Source organism: Octodon degus, unplaced genomic scaffold (assembly GCF_000260255.1).
Source record: "Octodon degus isolate 3935 unplaced genomic scaffold, OctDeg1.0 scaffold00010, whole genome shotgun sequence".
NCBI classification, from domain to species: domain Eukaryota; kingdom Metazoa; phylum Chordata; class Mammalia; order Rodentia; family Octodontidae; genus Octodon; species Octodon degus.
Genome location: NW_004524586.1, coordinates 5,090,366 through 5,115,512, shown reverse-complemented (window position 1 = coordinate 5,115,512; position 25,147 = coordinate 5,090,366). Strand labels below are relative to the sequence as shown.

At 45.6% G+C, this 25,147-nt stretch overlaps 2 protein-coding genes across 3 annotated transcripts in view; one reads left to right on the top strand and one right to left on the bottom strand.

Moving 5' to 3' along the window:
- The window catches only part of Ubtd1 (ubiquitin domain containing 1), a 62,298-nt gene extending 51,376 nt beyond the window's left edge, over positions 1–10,922 (bottom strand). Inside the window, exon 1 of the mRNA XM_004625514.2 lies at positions 10,461–10,922. Within this exon, the coding sequence (XP_004625571.1) occupies positions 10,461–10,530 (70 nt within the window). The 5' untranslated portion in view covers positions 10,531–10,922. The remainder of the gene's footprint in view (positions 1–10,460) is intronic.
- A 366-nt stretch (positions 10,923–11,288) lies between these two features.
- The window catches only part of Mms19 (MMS19 homolog, cytosolic iron-sulfur assembly component), a 31,901-nt gene continuing 18,042 nt past the window's right edge, over positions 11,289–25,147 (top strand). Inside the window, exons 1-3 of one of the 2 annotated variants that reach the window (XM_023708855.1) lie at positions 11,289–11,455; positions 21,929–21,977; positions 24,879–24,979. In XM_023708855.1, coding sequence (XP_023564623.1) covers positions 11,350–11,455; positions 21,929–21,977; positions 24,879–24,979 — 256 coding nt within the window. In that variant the 5' untranslated portion in view covers positions 11,289–11,349. The remainder of the gene's footprint in view (positions 11,456–21,928; positions 21,978–24,878; positions 24,980–25,147) is intronic. The other variant, XM_004625691.3, reaches the window with a different exon arrangement.

The window sequence follows — 25,147 nt, the reverse complement described above, 5'->3', positions numbered from 1 at the left end:
GGGGGGGGGGGAGACAGACTAGAACAAAAACACAAAAAAGCTTCCATGAGGATGTGGAGAAACTGGAACCCTTTCCATTGTTGGTGGGAGTGTGAAAAGGAAAAGCCACTGAGAAAAACAGCTGCGGTGGTTACCCAAGAATTTAAAGTAGAATACCAACTAATTCAACAATTCCATTAAAAAAATCTTTTAAGTATTTACTTATTTGTTACAGGGTCTTACTACACAGCTCAGACTCATAGTGATCCTCCAATCTCAGCACCCCCAGAACTGAGATTATAGGCATATGCTACCACACCCAGTTTCAGGGCCAGCATAGCATGTGGTACCGGGGATTGAACCCGGGTCCTTGAGCTTGCCAGGCAGATGCTTAGACTGCTGAGCTATCTCCCCAGCCCAACAATTCCATTTCTGAAATATACACCAAAAAATTTCTTTTCTTTTCTTTTTTCTTTTTTTGTATTTTAGGGACAGGTCTACAGGGTGTTCAGGGTCTCATTACTAGATAGGACTTGTACTGATCCGCCTGTTTATAGCCTCCTAAGAGCTGGAATTACAGGCGTGCACCACCAAGCCCAGTCTCAGCACATCCTGGGGGCAGGGCCAGCACGGCAGGCCCAGAGACTCAACCCCCAGCCCCTGCACCTGCTTGCAGGTGCTTTAATCCACTCAGCTATTTGGCCAGCCCTTTTTTTTTTTTTTTTTCTTTTTTGTAGACCAGGGATTAAACTCAGGACTGCACTTCCCAGGCAAGCGCTTATTCTACTGAGCTATCTCCCCAGCTATCTCTCCTCTAACAAAGAATTGAAAGCAGAGACTTAACAGTTATTGCACGCCTATATTCATAGCAGCACTAATCACAATAACCAAAAGATGGAAGCAACTCAAATGTCCACAGAGATGAGTGAATACACAAGTGTGATATTTATAATTTCAACAGGAGTTTTATTCTTATTTGAGGGAAGAGTTGCTAAGAATTAAACCTGTGTTAGGCAAGTACTCTACCACTCAGCTGTATCCTCGGTCCCTTTTTTGTGGGGTGGAGTATCAGGAATCGATTCAGGACCTTGCACTTGCCAGGCAGGCTGAGCTATCTCCCTGGCCTTCTCGGTCCCTTTTTATAAATTTTAGTTTGAAATAGTGTTTCACAAAGTTGTCAAGGAGAGCCTCAAACATGCAGTCCTGCTGCCTCAGCCTCCCAATTGCTGGCTGTGTCAGGCATGCATCACTTCACCTAGTTTGTAACTTTTTATTATTATTTTTAAAGAACATTCTCCCTGCAGTCAGCTGAAGTAGGAGGATTGAAACGAGTTTGAGGGCAGCCTGGGCTACATAATGAGTTCAAAGCCAGCCTGGACTACATAGCAAGACCTCTCTCAAAACACCAAAGGCAACGAAACAGAAAAGCAAATATCCTAGGGGCCAGGGAGATGGCTCAGTAGAATAAGTGCTTGCCTGGCAAGTGCAAGGGTCTGAGTTCAATCCCTGGTTCCACAAAAAAAAAAATCCTGACACATGCGACAGTATAAATACTGAAGATATGCTTAGTGAAATAAACTAATCAGACAAAACCAAATATTGTATGATTCTACTCATATGAGATGTCCAGAGCTGTTAGATACATAGAGACAAACAGCAGGGCTGGGGACATAGCTCAGCAGTCAAGCACATGTGAATCCCTGAGTTTGATCACTAGCTAAAAAAAAAAAAAAAAAAAAAAAAAGCTGTGTGTGGCTGCTTTGTAATCCTAGCACTCAGGAGACTAAGGTAGGGGAATCATAAATTTGAGCCAAGCGTAGACAATCTAAAAAACAACAATAACAAAAACAGGCTGTCAAGCTGTCAGTAGCTTGGGGAGTGGAAAATAGGCTGCCACACTCAGTGGGTACAGAACCTCAGCTGGGGAAAACAACCAAGTCCTGTAGTCCACAGTGGAGACATCTGCACACAATGGAGACACACTTATGCTACAAAACTGTACACTTTAAAATGGTTAAGATAGAGCTGGGGAGATAGCTCAGTAGAATAAGTGCTCGCCTGGCAAACACAAGGGCCTCAGTTCCATCCGCAGTTCTGCAAAAAAAATAAGATAAAATAAAATGGTTAAGATGCTGAGCATGGTGGCCCTCAGGAGGCCGAGGTGGGAAGATCCGCGTAGGTTTGAGGCAGGCCTGAAGCATACAGCAAGACCCTGTACGTAACACATCATGACATGACATGACCTGTTAAGATAGTAAGCTTTATATTATGTATGTGTATTTAACCATAATTTTTGAAAAAATTATCAACAACAACAAAAAAAATCACTAAAAGCAATCACTGACTTCCAAGGAGAACACAAGGATTATAGGTGGAAACATTAACCTGAAAAACACATCAGCCAGGAGCCACTTATTGGGGGCTTTCAGCCTTCTTGTCTCAAAAGCCCACACGCCTCGCACAATTAGAGAAGCCCCGCAACGCCACGCAGGCCGGGCTCCTCCACACGGCACACGCTCAGATGCGCTCACCCCGGCAGCTTCCTGCTGCTCTCCACCAGTTCACCCGCCACCCCCATTCTCTTCTTTCAGAGCTAACGCTTTTGAGAGAAAGATCTTTTGTAGTTCCTACTCCCACCGCGCAGGTGCTCTGCACACACAGGTGTGAACTCGGACCCCCCAACACCAGCTTGCAAAGAGGAAGTTATGTATGCTGCATGCATGTTGCTCAGAAGTGTATCAATCGTTCAGAGAGATTCCTATCAAAAAAAAAAAAAAGAGAGTAAGCTTCAACGATCTGGTAGGACAAATCACTAGAAATAGCTGCTGTGTATAAAAATCCTGCAGCTTTGAGTAGAAACTTCTAAGTTCAGAGTCTCAATTCAGAATCTCATTTCATTTTTACAACCTGAGAGGAGTAGAGAGAGCATCGCAATGGAGAAACTGAGGCCAAAGAGATCAAGAGATTTACCCAAAGCCAAACAAACAAATAGGAAGGAGCAGAGCAAGGGCCTCATTTCCTACCAATGCCCGATAAAACTCTGGGTTGAAATCTCATACTCAAGCAGACCATGCAGCCATGACAATCATTTTAAAATCAGTGTTAGCTTATTTTATCACCATGGTACTTTGCTAAATTTAACTGGAAATGTTATCTTTTTTCTTATCTTTGTGTGTGTGTGTGTACGTATACACACAGTATTAGAGATTCAACCCAGAGCTTCTGCACTGCAGCCCTTTATTTTTATTTCAAGACAGGGTCTTGATTTAAAAAAAAAAAAAAAAAAAGCAGGGTCTTGCTAAGGTACTAAGTAGCCCAAGCTGGGCTGTAACTTCCTGTCTTCCTGCCTCAGCCTCCCACAGTGCTCCCAGCACATGCGATTTATTATTGATTTGCCTGCTTGCTTGCTTGCCTGCCTGCCTGCCTGCTTGCTTTTCCTTTTTTTGGTATCAGAAATCGAACTCAAGAGCTGGAGTTTGCCAGACAGGTACTGTGCTGCTGAGCTCTATTTCTCTGTCTGCTTGCTTGCTTTCACTAGAGGATGAACTGAGCACAAAACAAACTACCTACAATCAACACGAAAGTGGCAGGGAAGAGAGCCTAGATCCCCTTCTCTTTAACGCACTTGAGCTGGACCACTTCTCTACAATGGCTTGACCTCAGCTCAAGCAAACTTAATGGAACCTATGCAGTTTTTATACAGGTTGTATCATATGTCTGTGAACTAGGCAGGAAGCAGGTATACCTTTGTTCTCTTTTTAATAGCTGGATTAAAAAAAAAAGGTTAAAGAAATCTTTTTAGCTTCCTTTTTGGCTCTATAATTCTATGATTCTAAAAACTGTCCTGCAAGGGGCCTGGCCCTAGCTCAGTTCTTTAAGTGGCTGCTTCAGCAAAGCGTTCAGCTTCAGGTTGCTGTAGTTCGATTCCCACAACACTCCAGCCAGCCAAACCACCCCTGAAGGCATTCGGAGCAAAAAAAAAAAAAAAATCCTTATTCCGGGGCTGGTGAAATGGCTCAGTGGTCTAAAGCACCTACTTAGAACAAGCTTAGCAAAGCAGAGGGACCACGGTTCAATCCCCCAGCACCAGATGCCAGCCAGCCCCGCCCCCAGGTGGGCTGAGCTGGACACACACACACACACACACACACACACCTAAATAAATAAATAAATAAAATTGTCCTGCAAGCCAATGGGTGGAGAGGCCTAGAATCGGCCTTCCTTTACTTTCTGCCTCCCTCCAGGCCACCCCATCCCTGCCCAGCCTAGGAGAGGAATCTACTCTCACACAGATGCTCACATGAAATTATAGAAAGTGTTATTGCTCCTGCCTGATTAGAACCCTAACCTGGGGCTTCACTCCAAGTCCCGCCAGCACGAGGCTCCCGAGCCACAGGAATATCATATCCCAGGCACTGAAGACCTTGCCCCTCAGGAAGTGATGCCCCAGCTCCTGGGCCTTCGCTGGTAGGCCTGCTCTAACACAAGCAGGCAGGCTGACTGCCTAAGTCTGAAGACCAATCAAGGATGTGCTTTCTGTTGTTCTACCAATTTCACCAACTCAGTTTATACAGGTTAAATTCACCTCCCAAATATTAGGCACCTAATATATGTCAGGTACTGCTTTTCAACCCAAAGACCAAATATCTGGGCACATGGAGTAAGGAGAGACAACCTGGGTCAGATCATGACATGAATTATGGACAAAAATAAAACAGGAAAGAAAGGCAGATAATGCTGACAGCAGGCTAGAGAATGAAGGGGACCGATTTTAAATAGGATGGCCTGGGAGAATCTGAAACAGGACACTGGACCAAGGATAAGACAGTCAGGCACCAAGGAGTTGACAAGGAGATGAAGAGCAAAAGATGGTTTAAGAAAAGTATATGGTCAAAACTCCTATCATTCCTTACAGGCCAGTGCGAGGACTTGAATGAGATGGAGTCACATGAAGAGCTGAACAAAAAGCAACAACACGTAACAGCTCTACAGCCGGCATCACTCTAGCTGCTGCAGTGAAAACAATCTTTCAGAAGACAGGGGACAAAGGAGGAAGGTCAGTTAAGAGGCTGATGGTGGCTTAGGCAAGGTAAAGGTGGTAGGTATGGGTACAGTCTGGTTCAGGATACACTGAAGACAAAGCCAACAGGATTTATTGATCAAATGTATGTAGGATTTAAGAAAAAGGGAGCAGTCAGGGATGATACCATAGTTTTGGGGTCTTAGGCAACTGGAAGAACGAAATCACCTCTGAGATGTAGGGCCAGCCAAATAGCTCAGTGGATTACAGCCCCTGCAAACAGGTGTAGGGGCTGGGGGTTTGATCCCCAGACTTGCTGTGCCAGTCCTGCCCCAGGGCATGCTGAGACAGCAATTGAGATTGGATATGGTGGCGTATGCCTATAATCCCAGCTCTTGAGAGGCTGTAAACAGCGGGATCACTACAAGTCCAATCTAGTAGTGAGACACTGAACACCTGTAGACCCTTCCCTAAAATACAAAAATAAATAAATAAATGAGATGTAATAAGTTGGGGAGGAACAAGGGTGGGAGTAGGAGTGCATTCTGGCTTGGCTATGTAAAGCAGAGTCGTCTTTTTGGATATGAGGTATGTTGCCCAGGCAGCAAAATCTACAAGGCTGGAGCTGGAATGGATGGACTGAGATTATAAATGTGGAAATCACCAGCATATATAATACATAGTTGTATACCTATGCAAGAGTCGTGTGCTGGGTGTGGTGGAGTATGCCTGTAATCCCACCGCTGGAGAGGCTGAGACAGGAGAACCTGAGGCAGGAAGATCATTGCAAGTTCAAGGCCAGCCTACACTATCCAGAGACCCTGTCTCAAAAAAAGAAATGAAGAGTCACATGATGATCATGTGTAATTTGTCTATGTGTTTATTGTCTGTGCCCACAAGACTCTAAGCTCTATGTGGCCAGCACCATGTCTATTGACGGCCAGCAAGGGGCCTGGCACTCAGTAAATATTTACTGAGCAAACAGAGAAGTTACTCAACTATTCCTTGAAGAATAGCCACACAAACCATCCAACCAGAGGCATATGCCTTCCAACCACGTCAAGCCCAACCAGTCCCAAACAGGGTCTTGGGTCTGTCTGCCGAGAGCCTGAGATTCCAGATCGTAAGTGGATATACTTGGCACATCGCAGTCAGATATTTGGGATTGGCAGAATGCGCCCTGCCACATTCTCAAAGGGTGGGGCTGGGCAAGGGACTTGCCTGTTCTCCCACCCATTTCTCCCTGCAGTAGCTAGGGGGTGGGCTGCTACACCCACTTCATGAGCAGATATTGATCTACTTCGGTAATGCTTGTGGGTGGCAGGCGGCAGCCTTGCCACAGGAGTAAATCCCCACATATTCTTGAAAGCATGCAAGGGCACACAGCACCTTGAGAGAGGAACCTAAGCTCATAGGGGAAGCATTCAGCTAACAAGAAAAAATAAAAAAGCAACAATCACAAAACTTGGAAAGACAAGAAGATAATCTAATAAACCTGCTCAATCCAAGGATCCCTGACCACTGGCCTTGAGCCCTGCTTCACCTGCCAAGCAACTGAGAAAACAGAACTAAGAACAAAGAGCAGCATTACAAGGCATGAGACTTCGTATCAGGAACTTCAGTTCTGAATCTCTAGGAAGACAATAAAAGAGCTCTAACAACCTTGTGCAAGTCCCTTTCCTTCTGCAGCACTGGAAGTATGGTCCAGAGAGGCTTGGTGATCTGCCTAAGGTTACCGAACAGAAGCCCAGGACTAGAACTCAGGTCTTAATTTTCTGCTAAGAATTTCTTCCCATCACATCAGTGCCAAAGGAAGGTAAGACTTACAGTGGGAGCTGGGGGAGTTAAGTTTCAGGCATTAGTCCTTTGCAGTGCTGAGGCTTGAACAGAGGGCCTCATATGTTAGGCAAAGTGCTCTAGCACTGAGCTTTATCTCCAACCCTAGGAATTAGCCTTACAACATGAAACAATGCTCCTGTCAAAGGGTAATAAGCTACAGATGTTACAGGAATGCCAGGTGCGTGCTGTGAAGAAGGATTCCTTTCCTTTTACCAAATCTCATCATCCTACAGAGTTCCCCTTGGCTTTGGACTTTACTAGAGACCTATTCATAGTAGAGGGAGCAGAATTAAAAGAGCAATTGATGACTAGCAGGCTTAAAAGATGCAAATATATACATCCATAAAATACTTACATTATGGGCTAGGGAGATAGCTCAGAGGTCTAAATGCCTGCCTGACAAGTGCAAGGAAACAGGTTCAATCCCTGGTGTGACATGCCGTGCCAGCCACCAAAACTGGGGATGGTGGTGCATGCCTGTAATTCCAGTGCTGGGGAGGCTGAGACACGAGGATCACTAGGAGTCTGAACTGTGTAAGGAGACTCTGCATCAAATAAATAAATAAAGCATTACACATACACATATTTTTACATTAAAAAGTCTAGGGCCCACCAGATAGCTTGGCAGACTAAAGTGCCTGCTTAAGCAGGTGCAGGGACTGGGGTTGGATCCCCAGCTTGCTTTGCTGGCCCTGCCCTTGGAGCGCGCTGAGAGGGCAACTGAGACTGGGCCTGGTGGCTCATGCCTGTAATCCCGGCACTTGGGAAGCTGAAAATAGGAGGATCACTACAAGTCTGATCTGTGTAGCGAGACCCTGTACTGAAATACATTTAAAAAAAAAAAGTAGTAGGGTGAAGTTGGGTTAGGTTAATTTTCTAAAATCAACTATCGAATGCTTCTTCTGTACAAATCATTGTGTCAATTATGTGTGTTCATGGTTATGTGCGTGAGTGACACTGACAGACCAACACAAAGGGAAAAGACAACCCAGGTCTCCAGGCTTGCAGTATGATTGCGGATGTAAGACTATGAACATCAAAGATATGACTAATTACATAGAGTAGATAATTGTTAAGTAAGTGGCATAGCTAATATGTTTGCAGGAGTTCTTAAAAGAAGTTGTCAGGCAGAGCGCTTCAAAAAAGACGAAATTTAAAGTGGACCTTAAAGAAAGGCTCTGAAAACGAAGAGGAAGTGCACAAGCAAATGCTGGCATCCTTATGTCAGGGAAGAGAAAGAAATGAGGGGTTAAAAGGAGGGGACCCGTCCCAAGACAATGCCACATACCTATAATCCCTCAGGAAGATACTCAGATACTTGGGAAGATAAGGCAGGAGGATCATAAGCTTGAGGTCAGCATGGGCAATCTGGCAAGATTCTGTCTCAAAACAAAAAGGGCTGGGGATGTAACTTAGTGGTAGGGCACTTGCCCACCGTGCATGAGGCCCTACGTTCAATTCCCAGTACTATCAAAAAGAGAAAAAAAGGTCTGGGCCAGATTTACTAACCTTGAAAGTCAAGGATCTTACAGGAGTGACAAGGTGCATACGGCTTTAGATGCATAGAAGCTACAGGATTTGAACAAATTAATTCAACAAATGTGGGGGTGGGCACTGTACCCAGGTTTTGGATGAACGACTGAAGGCAACTTGCCCTCTATGAGGAACTCACTTCAGTATGGAAGAAGAGCTGCCCTTGAGGTGACAGGTTCGTGAGCTTGAACAGAAGGTACACATCCGTCAGATCTGCTGAAAGGAGAACCAGCAGGGCACAGAGTCTGACTGGTGCGAAGGTAAATGATAAGCAGAGAAAGTTATAAAGCGAGGCAGCTGGAAGAATGGAAGAGTAGGAAGCTGTGGCAACATGCGGAGCTTGGTTTTTAGAGGCGTTTATGACAGTGACCAGCAAGCATCTAGAGATAGGTCTCGGGTTGAAATTAAAGAGTAAGATGTAGAAGTCTTCCCAATAGACAGAGTGGTTTAACTGAGTAACATTTCTTTGGGAGGGAGTATGATGACAAAACTCAGAATGTCAAATCAAGCCATGGTATCCCCACACTCAAGGTAACAGTGGGCAAATGTGATCGGCAAAAAAAACAACAACAGTGTGATGCCAGGGTGGGAAGGGGAGAGTTTTAGGTGGAAGAGGGTTATCAACGGCAAAAGCATGCTATAAAACTAAAATTGAAGATATAAATAAGAACTAATCATTAAGTGAGAAAGACAGTACATGTGTATATTCCCAACTACACAAGAAACTGGGGCAAAAGGACTGCAAGTTTGAAGGCCAGCATAAGCAAACTTGAGACATGGTTTCAAAATGTAAAAGATGGGGCATTGGGGATGTAGCTAAGTAGCTCAATGGTGGAATGCTTGTCTACCATGCATGAAGCCCTGGTACCACAAAATAAATAAAATTTGCTTAAAAAATGTAGAGAAGGAAGAACGCCTTCAGGTTGAAGCAAAATTTTCTCAGTAAAAAGAATGACCACCGTTGCGCTCAGTCAAGGGGATTTTAATCTTCATTCTTTCTATAAAAACGTGTATCTTCCTGCACAAGTCATCCTGTCCACCACCCAGATATCCTTTCCAGCTTCCCCCTTGTTTCTTCCCATCCTACTCCAGTTTCTGCAACCTAAGCAACACACCTTCAGTGTTAAAGCAGACAGGAAACTTCAACTAGTTTCCACTTCACTAACAACTGTGTCTGTGGTTCCTTGCACAAAAAGGGTTATGTGGCAATAGTGTAGAATGCGAGGCTGGGTTCTAGCTTTAGCTGTACTATCTGTGTGACTCTGAAAGGGTTGCTCAACCTCTCTGGATTTACACAGAGAAGTTAGATCGATCTATCTGGAATCCAGAGAAGTTTCCCTTTGAGCTCACTATTTTACCGTTCTCAGAAAGTCCTTGCAACACTCGCAGAGAAGGAAGTGAGTTACAAGACCCGGGGAAACGACCGCCAGATCTTTTCCCGCGGCGAAATGCCAGGACTGGAGGGGTGTGCGAAGAAAGTGAGACGGCGCTGATGGGGCCTCGCGGATCATCCCTCAACAGACTCCATTTCCAGTGTTGGAAAGGAATCCAACAAACCCGAATCTTTAGCGAGCGGAACCCATTCTTAAGGCTAAGAAGGGTCCCAACAAACCCAAGGGTGACTCTCATCCTGGCACGCTACCTTTCCAAGACTCCCAGACGGCGAGGAGGCTCAAAAAGCCGTGCGCGAAGGGAGAAATAAAAATTTCTGTCCCAGAGCCCTGCACTGCTTTTTCAAGTCGGATTCCGTCAGACACGATTTGCAGCCCGATAATGACAGTCTTTGCAAGGAACGGCTGCTGTAGCCCTGCTCACTCCGAGTTAGGGGGCCGTCCGACCCTGCCCAGGGGCGCCCGGGCCCTCACCCCTTCTTAAGTCGGCCCGCTGCGGTCTGCAAACATTTCCTGCCCCCGCCCCCACCAGGAGCTTCCCAGTTGGAGCAAGTTGCCTCAACGGGGCTCCGCGGCCACCCGCGCTAGGCGGGGGCCCCGTCTAGGTCGGAGCAGCGCGGCGCCCGGAGCCGCGGGAGGTCGCTCGGGAACCCCAGGACGGCTGCCGGGCGTGTGCCCCGCTCCCTTTCTCGGCGTACCTGCTCGCTTGCGGGGGTGTCCCGGGGCGGCCGGCCTCTCCAGACGCTGTCTCCCCACGCAGTTGCCCATGCTGGCTCCTCAGCCGGTCCCCATGCACCGGAGGCGGCGGCCGCCGGCTGCTCCGCGCTCCTGCCCGAACAGCGGCGTCGCAGGTCCACGGCGCCCGCCGACCGGCCCGCGGCTCTCCCAGCTCTCCCTCGGGACACGCTCTGCCCGGCGCCGGCTTCGCCACAAACTTTGCTGGCCAGGGAAGAGAGAGGTGACCAGCTCCTAGCACAGTCCCAGGTGGCCGGGTCAGGGGGGCCCGCGACGGTGCCGGGCTGGAGACCGGCCCCGCCGGAGGGGCGGAGAGAGAGGGCAGGCACCGCCGCAGTTACTCCGGGCGCGCCCGGGGCTCCCAGCTGGGGCCGGCCCCCTGGAGCCTGCCACTCACCGGCCTAGCCCCGCCCCGGCCCGGCCCCGCTCCCGGCCGCCGGCTCGCGGTGCCCGTGCCACCGCCCTCCCCAGGTGCGCATGTGACCGCCGGCACCGCCCCCCGGGCCGGGCCTGGTTTTCTCATTGGCTGCCCAAAGTGCGCACCGCCCCAGCCCCACCCAGACAGGTACCCACCCCGCAGCTAGCCCCCGGAGGAGCTCAGGCAGACCGGTAATTATGCGCCCTCAACGGCCCGCGGTGGCGTGCCCGGCTGCCGCCACCACCGCCCCCACGGGCTCCACCCCCCGCGGGGCGGGGCCGTCCCATCCCTCCCTGGAACCGCCTGGCCAGGAGCCGGTAGGCACGTGATCCGGCGACGCCCCGCCCCCAGGCCTGGGCCAGGCGATTGGCTCCAGAGGCGCGTGCGCGGAGAGACCCGCAGCCTGCCACCTCCCACGGTTCCTGGCTGGCGTCATGGCCGCCACTCTGGAGGCGGGGGTGCCTGCGGGCGCCCTGTGGGGGCTCGTGCAAGACTTCGTCGTGGGTCAGCAGGAGGGTCCTGCTGATCAGGTGGCTGCAGGTATGACAGTGTCGCAAGACTTCTGTAGGGGGAAGTGGTCAGGCCTTAGCATCCGCGAGGGGCTGGAAGTGAGGGGCAGCGGTGACTTGGAGAGCTCGGTCTCGGGCTGTTTGGTGAGCGCCCGAGGTTAGCAGCCATAATAAGTTGGAACGTAACCTGTATCTTCCCCGGGGCGGCTTGACGCTTATCTCCCAGTAGTCAGTGATAGAGAATCACTACATTTCACAAATGAGGTAACTGAAGCCCAGCTGGGGCTAGACTTTCGCAGGGCTACAGACTCGGCAGAAGGGGGCTCAGGGCTCGGGCCCAGGTGCTCAAGCCGGCGCCAGGTGCTCACGCCAGGAATTGGAGTGGCTTGTGGGGAGATGCACGTTTGGGCCATCCGCTCCCGCTCCCGCCCCCGCCGCGTGGCATTCTGGGAGGGCTGGCGTCCTTGCTCGCTCACTGGCTGTAATAGAAGGGTGGAGGGGAAGAGGAGGCAAGCTCGGGGGAATTGGAGATGTTCTGGTGCCCTCTTTAAGCCTCTGCATCGCAGTGGAGTTCTTGATTGATTTGTTTCATGACTTTTTAAATGTGTTGTTTGTTGGTATGTTTTCCCCAGATCTTCATTTTCTTAATTTTGACCAGTTGGCGAATCTTGCAGGCTTCCTTGGAACTCTGACTTTGATCTTTCATAGAAAAAGATCTTTAAAAATTATTGAATGATAGCCTTCAGGCTAAGGTTTAAATAATTATACAGACAGATACAGATGAGTTTTTATTTTGAGAATGTTATGTACTTGGGGCGACAGAAGAGATGTTTCTCTTTAAAATTGAACAAATTAAGTTTTAGAGTATGTGAAAAATGAATAGTCTACTAGAAAAACATCACACTGCAGTCCTTCACACCACTGCACTTTCAGTTATTTCTCCATTATTAAAACACGTACTGTTCTCCAAACATGATGCAAAGTAATAGGAATATAAATATAAATGTGGTTCAAGCAGTGACCATTAAGAATTTACAGTTCTCTTGGACCGGCCAGATAGCTCAGCGGATTAAAGCGCCTGCTTAGGCAGACACAGGGCTCGGAGATTCAATCCCCAGCCTGTCGTGCCACCCCTGTTCCCGGGATGGGCTGAGATGCCAATTAAGACTGGGCGTTGAGGCGTACCCTGTAATCCCAGCCCTTGGGAGGCTGAAAACAGGAGAATCACTGACAAGTCCGATCTGTGTAGTGAGACCCTGTAGACCCCACACTAAATTTAAAAAAAAGAATTTACAGTGTGGTGGAGAGAGAACTATGCTATAAGAAGTATGTGCAGGGTGGTGTGAAGACATTAAAGAGCCAACGCTTGATCCTAGCACAAAACCTAACATCTTGCGACTTTACAAAGAATGTGTTATCAAGGTTTACAGTTAGTATATTGTGTTGTCGTTTTTCCCAATGTTTTATTACAAAAATTTTCAAATGTTTAATAATGTCTAAGGAATTTAATAAGGAGCCACCTAGATTCTACCATTAACTTACTGTATTACATACCTGTCCATCCATTTAAATTACACACAGCACACTTATCTCCAAATACGTAAGCAGCAGGGACCAGGGCTGGATCCTGTAATCACAGTGCTGGGGAGGCTGAAAACAGGAGACTTACTATGAGTCCTAGCTGCGCAGTGAGATCCTGTACCAAAGCCATTAAAAAAGTAAACATCTATATCATTGATTAGAATTTGTTTACAGTTTATTTTGATATAAAATTTATGGTAAACTATGTAGTCAGAAGTGTACATTTATAGGTTTTTTTTACAAATCTGAACAATCCTGTCTCCTACCATGATAAAGAACATTAGCAGGATTATTTCTAATAGGGTTTTTTTTTTTTTTTTTCACTTTTATGCAATTTGAAGGCAATAATATTGAATTTTTTTCAGAACATTTTTAAGGGCTGGGGAGATGGCTCAGTAGAATAAGCACTTGCCTGGCAAGCACAAGATCCTGAGTTCAATCCCTGGTACCTCAAAAAACAAAACCATTTTTAAAAAGACTTTTTTTTTTTTTTTTTTTTGGTACCAGGTATCAAACTCAGGACCTTGCACTTGCCAGGCTGAGCTATCTCCCCAGGCTTTGTTTTTGTTTTTGTGGAACCAGGGATTGAACTCAGACCCTTGCACTTGCCAGGGAAACCTTTATCCCACTGAGCCGTCTCCCCGGCCCCCCCCCCTCAGGCTTTGAGAAGACTTTTTTTTTTTTTTTTTTGGTGGATCTGGGGATTGAACTCAGGCCCTGTGCTTGCCAGGGAAGTGCTTATTCTACTGAGCTAGATCCCCAGCCCCTTGAGAAGACATTTTGAATAAGAACTACTAAGTTCTAATAAATATTTCTGTAAAATTTTTTTTTTTTTTTTATGCCTGAAAAAGTGTCCTAACCACAAGGTCCTGAGTTTAAGTCCTGGTTCAAAAAAGAAATAGCTTGGGCCAAGGAGATAGTTCATTAGCTTTATAAGCGCCTGCCTGACAAGCACAAGAAGAAAAGAAATGGCTTAACCTAATGGAAATATAGTTCAGTGATCGTGCTCTCACCTAGAATGTCCAGGCTGGGTTCATTCCCCGGATTAAGGAAAGGGAGGGGGGTGGTACAGAGGAGTGGGAACAGATATATTTGAAAAGACTTGGTGGGGCTGGATTATGCATAATCTTGGATTACTGTTGGAAAAGGGATTTGAATGATTCATTGTAGGAAATTCTCATTGTAGATCCTTGAACCATAAAAGCAAATTTGGAAGGCTTAAGTTTAAAATCACAGCTGCCCGGTGTGGTGGTGCATGCCTGTAATCCCAGCACTTGAGAGCCTGAGGCAGGAGGATCACTGAGTTCAAGCCTGGACTACATAGTGACTGGACTACCTGGACTACCTTGTCTCAGAGGACAACAAAAAGTTAGATCACAGCCACATTTAGGGTATTAGAACCTGACAGTTTTGGCATCTCCATGGTAAAGATGTGCGCTCCATACTTATAACCCAGGTCAGTCTTTGTTAGTGCTAACAGGACCTGCTAGCATCCTGACCTCAGCAGAGGCACCCTGCCTTTCAAATTGTAAATGTGGAAGGAACACGCTGTCATTGCAAAGGCAGCTGCCACCAACTTCAGCACTTAGGCATTTCTGTCGTCAGCTATATAGATGATACAAAGAATTGAAGGAAATTCAACTGGCCCCCCAGAAGTCAAGCCCTTCGAGGCAGGTGTTCAAAGGCTGCTAGTGCGTGGCTCCACCTTTATTCCTACCCTTGCCCTCCTAGACTATTGCTTCAGGCAGCCACCTTTATTTCTTGTTTGTTGAGTATGTCCCTTCCCATTTCTCTCCATTAGCTCTATCTAATCCAGGGTAGGCCTCAGCCTCAAGGCCCAGTTTGGATGTGGTCCCTTCAGTGTTTCCCAGTTATTCAGCCAGTCAATATCTCATTTTTGAATATAGTATTTGTTTCTCAACTGCTCATGAATTTATTAGCAAGTTGTTTCATAGCTACATTGGTATACATCTTCATATCCTACCGTCCCATTTCTTTTTTTTTTTTAGCAACCAGAGATTGAACTCAGGTTGTTGCGCTTGCCAGGGAAACGCTTATTCCATTGAGCCAGCTCCCCGGCCCCCTACCCTCCCATTTCTACCACCAGAATCTCTGGAACTAGCGTTAAGTAGATGTACAGTAAAAACTCCTGTTGGTAGAGATAGATGTTGAAGGAAGACTCTAAGCGCTTGGACGCTTAGCCTAATGCCAAGGTCTTGAGCCTGAAGACCAGGGGAAAAAAATAAAGGAAGGTTTTTTTCTAACAATAAGGGTTGGGAACTTGGTTTTTGGTGTTGTGTTTTCTTTTGTTTTGTTTTTGTGGTGGTACTGGTTGTTGAACACAGGGCCTTCTCCAACCCCTTTTTCATTTTGAAACAGGGTCTCACTAAGTTGTCCATTTCAATCTTGAATTGTGCAGGAATTAAGAGACACGCACCCCACGCGCACCTGGAAGCTGATTTTTGAAGAGGGTGGGTTTTGGATTTGTGGGTGATGAATATGTTTCTTTTCTTTTTTTTCTTTTTTTTATTAACATTTTTATTTATTGTGCGTATGTGTGTGTGTGTGTGTGGCCAGCTCAGCCCACCAGGGGGCGGGGCGGGCTGGCATGTGGTGCTGGGGATCCAACCCAAGTCCCTGTGCTTTGCCAAGCTTGTTCCAAGTAGGTGCTTTAGACCACTGAGCCATCTTTCCAGCCCCAATGACTATGTTTCTTTTACTCTTAAGTCACATTTTTTAATTTACTTCAGTATTTATAGTATTTTCCCACCATCTCTGGTTGCCTGAGTAGACCACTTTTCCTGAAATGAAAAAAAAAAAAAAAAAGTTAAGTGAAACATAGTTTGGAGAAGCCTCTGAGGCATCACTGGCAGAGAGGACCCCTGAGCCTGACTGAAGCCTAGGCCTGAGGCATTTCTGTCCCACTCCTGCGCGTCCTCCCCCGCCGCCCAGCCTCACTGCTGTGGGCGGCCACTCCAGATTCTCAAGAGGCTGCAGCTCCATCAGACAGAGATCTGATTGTGTTTTCTAGGTCAGTGACCACATAAATACTCCTTTGACTCCTTCTCTGTGCCCCACATGAACTGGTGTCCTGCTACAGAAAGGTGGGGAGTTAGAAGTGCTGCTAAGTCTGTTTCTAAAGAGCAGATCTTTAGCACTTTGGCAAAACTTAGACCTGCCCTTAAAGGGAAAGGGACTTAATTTGTCCTTACTGCCAGAGGTCTCCCCTTAGCAAGATTCAGTATTCACTTCTTTCATTTCTGGAGTTCAAGTGCATAATTAATAGTATTTGTAGTATTTGTAGTAGTCTGGTTATTTTCATTTAGGAAAATGTAAACTATTAATCACTCAAAGTTAGTAACCCAGGGTTTATAAACCCAGGAATTTTAGTTATTTCTTTTAATTTCTGTTTCATTAACATCTTCCTGCCCCAACAGATTGTGAGCTGCTTATAAGTACCATGTCTATTTCTGTCTTAAGCCCTAACATGGTATCTGAATTACAATATTCAATAAATGTTACATGGAAATAACGCATAACTTTTTTTAAAGAAATATGGAGGGCAGTGCCGGGGAAAGAAAGAAAGATAGATAAATGGAGGGAACACAAAGAAAGGAATCGTGAAAACTTTCACAAGTATTGACACTTGAACTAGGTCTCGTGTGTGTGTGTGTGTGTGTGTGTGTGTGTGTGTGTATTTAGTACTCGGTCTCACTACACAGATCAGACTGGTAGTGATTCTCCTGTTTTCAGCCTCCCAAGTGCTGGGATGACAGGTGCACACCATCACGCCCAGTCTCAGTTGCTATTTCATCGTGCCCCAGGGGCAGGCCCAACGCAGCAAGCTGGGATGGAACCCCAGTCCCTGCGCCTGCTTTAGTCTGCTGAGCTGTCTGGCTGGCCTAAGCTAGGTTTTAAAAGAAGCATGCAAGTTTCTCAGAGACTGGAAAGGGTTGCTCCAAAGCCCTATTTCCAGGCTTATGGCCATGGAAGGGCTTGATATACTTAGTAGATTTCATGTAACTGAATGATAGGAGTTTTGGTGAGAAGGAAGTTAGATATTTGGGGACTAAATTGTGAAGTACTTAAGGCCATGGAGTGGAGTTTTAGGCAATAAAAAACAAGTGAAGATGGGTAAACAGGAATGTGACTGCAGTTTAGGGAGATAATTCTGGAATGGAGTATGAATGGATTGGAAGGCTTTCTTTTTTTAATAGTTGAAGTAAAATTCACCATTTTAATCATTTTAAGTGAACCAGTTCCATGGCTTTTCATGTACTGACAATGTTTCACAACCATTAACTACAACCTAAAAATTCAAGAACCACTGGATATGGTGGCACATGCCAGTAATCCTAGTACTCATGAGGCTGAGGCAGGAGACTCGTTCAAGGCCAGCCTAATGCTGTCTCAAAAAAGTTAATTTTGTCCCTTCTAGGATAAAATCCCAAAAATACTGAGTCTAGTGGTTTGCTAGTTTATCCTATGTTTTAAAACTATGACTTCCTGCAATTTGATAGCCTTATTATGTCAGTTTTCTTAGTTGTAAACAACTTGTATGCTTCTCCCTCTCTACCCCACCCCCATCGGATGTTCATACTAAATTAATTTAAGATGGGACCCTTATCAGCTGGGTGTGGTGACATCTACCTCTAATCCAGCACTTGGGAGACTGAGGCAGGAGGATTGCCTTGAGTTCAAGGTCAGCCCAGTTACACACTAAGGTCAAAGCCAGCCTGAACTACATAGTGAGGCCCTGTCTCAAAAAAGAAGAAAAAAGAAGAGAAGGCATCTTTGTGAAAGCTGTCACTCCCTGGAGTGTTCCACGAGGAGTTCACTCATATACTGGGTTGCAAAAAAAAATCAGATGCAAAATAATGTTTCAGCAGCCAGTTTCACATTCATGTAAACTGAGTGCTTAAAGTTTTCAGTTACAAAATTTGAGGCAACCTCTGGGCCTGGAAATTAACTGGTAAGGGGTGTGAAGAACTTTTTTTGCTAGTGCAAATATTCCAATTGGGCATTGGTTACTCAGGTGTATACTTTTTTTTTTTTTTTTTTTTTTTTTTTGGAACCAGGGATTGAACTCAGGCCCTTGCGCTTGCTGGGGAAGCGCTTATTCCACTGAGCCTTCTCCCCAGCCCCTTCAGGTGTATACTTTTGATAAAACTCACCAAACTATACACTTAATATCTATGCATTTTTCTGTATGTGAATTTTATTTTTTTTAGCTTTGTTTTTGGGGTGTTTTGTTTTTGGTGCTAGGAATTAGACTGGAAACCTCACATATGATAACCTCTACTAACCCCAACCCCCAACTCTATTATTTTATTTGTTTAATCAAAAAAATAGGGCTGGGGGGATAGCTCTGTGGCGTGAGCACCTGCCTGGCAAGCTCAAGGTCCTGAGTTCAATCCTTGGTACCAAAAAAAAAAAGCAAGAAAGAAAATAGAGACAACTAAGCAGGGCCTAATCAAGTATGTCTTTAACTTACAGCATTTGGTATTTCTAAAGATAGCATCTACAGAAGATTTTGATGGTGTTGCTAAAGAAAAACAATTGAGGTCAAGGATGTCCTTTGATATTAACAGTTACAAATTCCCTGGAGCTTCCTTTGTGCTATTGCTAACTCCTTCGTGGTCCCCACTGAAATTGGTCTTTAGATGGGTTTATTCAGCAGCGTTTCCTAGACTGTCCACCCGGAGTTTGTTCCCAGAAAGTGCCGTTTTCTGTCCTTCCAATAGTGCATAGTTCTTTTATGGTTCATAATCTAGAAATAGCTACTTGCCTTTATGGAAGTGCTGTCCTGAAGAAGTGGAGCGTGGAGCCCAGCTATCCGTCCCTTGGCCCGTGGGTCCTGTGTGCCTGGCCGTTGCCCCTTCCCCCACCACGTCGCCTGCTCGTTTTTTCCCTTGGCTCTTTCTCAGGAGCTGGGCCAGCAGCTGGGCCTTCCACATCCTGGCACGAGGAGGGCTAAGAGTGCCTGATGTCTAAATTGGTGCCAGTCACGGGCAGTGAATCCTGACTGGACCCGTCCTTTTCTCCGTCTGGTTGAACTCCTCCTTAGTCTAGTACCACAGTGAATCTGCCCAGCTCCGCTCTCAGCTGTTGCTCTGAGACCAGATTTGGGGAGACTGGAAGTTTAAAAATTTGTTGTCAAACCTCTTGCTCTTTTTTTCCTGTGTTTGTGAGGTGCAGCTAAATAAGGTCTGTATTTAAAAGTGGGGGGGGGGCTGGAGAGATGGCTCAGTGGTCTAAAGCACCTACTTAGAACAAGCTTAGCAAAACACAGGGACCGCGGTTCAATCCCCCAGCACCACTTGCCAGCCAGCCCCGCCCCCTGGTGGGCTGAGCTGCCCGCCCCCCTCCCCCACACAATTAAATAAAATAAAAGTAGGGGGTTTAGGCACCCAGAATAGGCTGCTGGAAATAATTCCCAGATTATTATACCATTATTAGTTAGAGATTGTCTATGTTAAAGGAGTCTTTATGAAAATAACTTTTTTTTCTTTCTTTCTCTCTGGTAAGTGTAAACTAAGAACCTTCTGTTAAGTCTGTGTGTTACCCTAGTGCTGCTAGAACTGCTAAGTAATGTATTTGACTGGTACCGCATGCTAAATGGCATGGCGTAAGATGCTGCCCTTCTGTCCCAAACAGGATGGAGGGTGACAAGTTAATTGTTTTGCTCATGTGTAACATGAAAGGGAGAATTTTGTCTGGATGCCGTGAGAATAAAAATAACATGGTACATAAACACTGTACTTCGCTTATAAATTTGTTTTTCAGAGGTGTTAATAATTCTGAAAATAATTTACAGCTGCCCTAGAGTTGAACAGATAATAAATAGTAGATAATGGGAGCCTGTATTTTCACTATAAGAGAATGACATTACAAATAAGCAAAAGAGGCAGGCTAGAATAAACTGTGTTTCTGGCTAAAGTTGGAGTTTTTTGGGTTTTTGTTTTTGGTTTTTTAAATGAGGAAAAGGTTTGTTTAGCTCATAGTTTGTAGAGCTCAGTCCATATTAGCTGGCTGTACTGCGGAGTGGCACATGGCAGAGGGGCAGCGGTTCACAGTGACGGAAGACAGCGGAGCAACGAGAGAGAAGCGGAGAGTTGGAGATTTAATATCTTATTACTTAATAGATAGGAAAATATTGATGGAATTCTGTGCAGTGTAAGTTATAAAACATACACCTAGTTCCCACTCTCTGTTGAGAGAGCCCAGAAACAGTGTCATACTAATAAAGTTAACTTCATCAGTCTACACCTGAGGAAAGTGGCCGACAACCTCTTCAGGACGGTGGTGGCAAACTGCTGGCATGCCTGCTTCAGTGAGCAGCAGACTGTCAGCACATGAGCCTAGCATATGGGCTGCTTTTCTAAACTAAAACCTCAGTATGCAGGTTTAATTGCAGGGGTGGCACTCTGCAGCAAGTGGGATTTGAATTGCGGTTTGGGCACTTGGTCTCTAACAGGCTTGCCATCGCTGCCCGAGGGGAAACTGTGCGAGGCCGTTCAGGGACCCCTACGGTCTGCTACGTCTCCCAGAGGTACAAATTAAGGCGGTCTCTCTTCCTCTTAAAAAAAAATGCTGTGCACGTACTATGCACACTCTGTACACCATTCGGCTTTTAGATCTTGTCCTGTTATTATGTACGTAGCTTCTCTGGTGGTATTTCCAGATTTTTGGTATGATGAATGCTTCAGTGAAGGTGGATGTGCAGACATCTCCTCAGATACAGACTTATTTCCTTTGGCCCTATATCTTTATCTGTCTACATAGGATTGCTAGGTCAAATGGCAGTCCTGTTTTACATTTTTCAGGGGCTGGGGAGATAGCTCAGTAGAATAAGCGAAGGGCCTGAGTTCAATCCCTGGTTCCACCAATAACTAAATGAATAAATTAATTATTTTTGAGGGACCTCCATACAGTTTTCACAGTGGTTGTACCGATTTCCATTCCCACAGTAGTGGACAGATGTTCCCTTTTGTCTTCATCTTCACCACTTTTTACTCTCCATCTTTTTTATAATAGTGATTGTAACAGTTGTGAGATGTTTTCTTACTAGTGTTGTAAAGTTTTTAAGATGTGGTAAGCTGGGTGTGGTGGTGCACATTAGTAATTGCAACCCTTGTGAGACTGGGACAGGAAGATTGCTGTGAGTTCAAGCCCAGCCTGAACTATACAGCAAAGACCCTATCTCCAAAACAATTTCTTTTATGTAAACCTTTTAGATTTTTTTGTTTGTTTGTTTTGGGGACAGGTTCTTGCTATGTAGAGCAGGCTAGCCTCAAACTCATGGCCATCCTGCCTCAGCCTACTGAGTGCTGGGATTACAGGCCTGTCCCACCATGCCTGATTCAAAATAAAACTTTTTTTTTTTTTTTTTGTGGAACCGGGGATTGAACTCAGGCCCTTGTGCTTGCCAGACAAGTGCTTATTCTACTGAGCCATCTCCCCGGCCCCCAAAATAAAACTTTTGTGGTTCAGATTTTGTACTTTTTTAAAAACAAAGTATTTTACACACACACCCCTTTTGCTATCATAAATAGAATCTTTTTTCCTTTATGTCATTTTACAGGCTATTGCAAGTATGTACGTGGAAGCTTTTAATTTCATAATATTAATTTTGTATATAACCACTTCAACTAATTGTATTTTTATTTCTCTTGCCTTTTCCAGATATACAACCATATCAATTGCACATGATGAACTTACTTCCTTTTCAGCTTTTGTACTTGAAGCTGGATATCTGAGGTGCTACAGTAATGTTTTTATCAGTGAGGGGTTCTTGGCAAGCCCAGTGGGCCCCATGGTGCACAGCCTAGGGTTGATGGAAAGCACTGGAGCCACTGAGTACTTTAACAGAGGGTTAGTTTTTGTGTTTTTGCTTTCTCATATCTGTCTTTGTTTCCTCTAGATGTGAAATCTGGCAGTTATACAGTGTTACAAGTGGTGGAAGCCCTTGGGTAAGAGACTCTGTTCTAGAATGTTCTTCCAGCCTTACCAGTGAACTCTGATGAAAAAGTTACTTTTGTGCCTGGCTGCTTTCTTGAAACCTGGATTTCTTCAGTAGCCACCACTCCCCCAATCAGCATCTCAGTCTAAGTCTGTGTTTTAAATTGTTTTGGAAAAGGGGGTTCATGCTGTCTGAGTTTCTTTTTTTTTTTTTATTTTTTTTTTATTTTTATTTATTTGAGAGAGAGAGAGTGGTGTGTGTGTATGTGGGGGCAGGGCTGGCTGGCATGTGGTGCTGGGGGATTGAACCGCGGTCCCTGATGCTTTGCCAAGCTTGTTCTAAGTAGGTGCCTTAGACCACTGAGCCATCTCTCCAGCCCCTGTCTGAGTTTCTTTTAGGTAATATTTGGAAGACGATGTTACCTCCTAAAGTCCGCAAGTTAGGGGTGAGGTAGGTGGTTGAAGGCCATCAACTTGCTTAATTAGAGCTGGGATTCCTCTTGTGCTTCTTCAGACCCACACAGCCCTTACAGGATTCTCATCGGCCCACACCTGACTGAGGAGGGCTGTGGGTCCTGCGGGCCCTGCGTGCGAAGTAGCCTTAGGCCGATCTTACACCAGATCCCTCTAAAGGAAAAAGCTTGGGGAAAGGGCCGAAAAAGCAGCAACATAACATTGGGGTCTAAGCACCAGAGAAAGATGCGCTTATAGTCTAAGGTCAGCTTTCCTCATAAATCATACTTAGCATATCCATTAGCATACCATTTAAATTGACAAGTCTCCAGCAAGAGTTGCTGACACAGGGCTGGGAGATAGCTCAGTAGAATAAGCACTTGCCTGGCAAGCACAACAGCCTGAGTTCAATCCCTGGTTCCGAAAAAAAGAAGAAAGAAAAAAAAAAAAATTGCTGGCCCAGCCAACATGTTTTCTAAAACGGAAAACTAGAAATTAAACTGAAATCACTGCTATGTAACTCATGTATCATAAAGTTCACCATGTTAAAGTGTGTATTGCTATAGTTTTTTGTTTTGTTTGTTTTTGTTGTTTTAATACACGATCCCTCTGTAGTAGCTGGCCTTGAACTTGTGGTACAGCCCAGGTGGGCCTTGAACTTGGGATCATCCTCCCTCATCACCTCAGGACTAGGATTCCAAGCTCATGCCACCATGCCCAGCTCATCATGGTTTCTAGTTGTATATTAACAGATTTGTGCATTCCTCCTCATGATTAATTTTAGAACATCTTCTTTACTCCAAAAAGGAAATTCATACTCATTCACATCCATTCCCAGCCCCTGGAAGTCTCTCTGGATTTGCCCATTTTGGAAATTTCACATTCATAATTATACAATATATGATCCTTGGCCAGGAAGATACATTGGCAGTCTAAGTGCCTGCCTGGCAAGCACAAGAACCCAAGTTCAATCCCCGGTACCACATGCTGTGCAAGCCCCGAAACTAGGCATGGTGGTGCATGCCTTAATCGCAGCACTAAGGAGGCTGAAGCAGGAGGATCACTATGAGTCTGAGCTGTGTAGCGAGATCCTGTACATAAATACATACGTACATACATAATTTTAAAAATATATATATATGATCCTTACGACTAGCTTCGTTGAATTGAGGATGTTTTTAAGGTTCATCAGTGTTACAGTGTGTATCGTACGATGTATTGTATAATTTTTCAACGATCACTGGACTTCTGGGTTGTTCCATTATTTGGCTATCCTGAATGGTGCTGTTATGAACATTCATATACCCAGGTCCATTTACGACGTGAATACATAGTTTCTTTTCTGAGCAGAAATCTTTCTATAGAAATCTCCCTCCGGCAGCATAGGTACTGAGACGGGGATGATACAAAGAAGATGAGCATGGCCCTGTGCAAGGGTGGCACGCACATTCTGTAGGTTCCCTAGTGATCCTCAGGAGTGTCTTATTTGTGCCTCATCGCGCCTCGTTATGAATCCTTTATCCTTGAAGTCTGATGCAATGCTGGTAGCTAGCTCCTTTCCAGAGCTGTTCTGTTCCTCCTCGTTCCTGCCTCTCTTATAAGATTGCCTTTAGTATTATAGGTAATCTTTGTAGAAATAGTTCGAAGGGGGCTGGAGAGATGGCTCAGTGGTCTAAAGCACCTACTTGAAACAAGCTTGGCAAAGCACAGGGACCGCGGTTCGATCCCCCAGCACCACATGCCAGCCAGCCCCGCCCCCTGGTGGGCTGAGCTGGCCACACACACACACAATAAAATAAATGTAATAAATAAAAATAAATAAATATTAAAAAAAAAAAAGAAATAGTTCGAAGATAAATCATCCTGTTTCTTTAGTCCAGCTTCTCCCACATCAACAATATTAAATGTTTAAAACCTTTACTCTAGCCATCTCTGAAATTTTTAGTTTTAAAATTCTGGGTGTTTTTTTTTTTTCCTGCGTGTTTTATGTTGTGCCACCACACACTCACACATACGCTTTAGTGGTTGCGCTCAGCATTTTCCCCTTAGCAGTAATTTACAAAACTATATATATTTTCCTATTGTGGTACAGTCTGCAGTTGCCAACCGTCTTTCAAGCCCTCCCATAGCTGCTAAGCTGTATGTCAGAGGAATGTCGCTCACAGCAGTGCCACCGAGGAGCAAGTACACTACCCGCTAGCAGCCGTGCTGGCGGTGTCTAGAGACAGGAAGCAGTCGGTGGAGAACCGCACGCGCCTCCACTGAGGCCGGCGCAGACTGGGAGTCAGCTTTTCTAGTCTCGGCCCTCACGTGTCTCAGTACTACACCTCAGGAACACCTAGTGCTGCTTTCAACAGTGCGTGACTCACACCCAGTGAAGGAGTGTGACTGATTGCAGAATATTCCTTCAGAGGTTTGAACTGGTTAATGGAAGATTCTCCCCTCCTGCTCTCTTCCAGGTCCTCTCTGGAGAATCCAGAACCCAGAACTCGGGCCCGAGGTATCCAGCTTTTATCACAGGTGCTACTCCAGTGTCACTCCGTGCTCCTGGAGAAGGAAGGTACTGGCATCACTGGCAGGAGTGTCTCCCTAGCTTGCTGAGCCAGGACATTCTATGTCTGTTCAAGCCAACATTATTAAGAGAGGGGGCATAATGTATGAGCTAATTCAAGGCTGTCTTTCTTCATTCGTATGTGAGCAAAGATGATTAAAATTAAGACATAAGAAA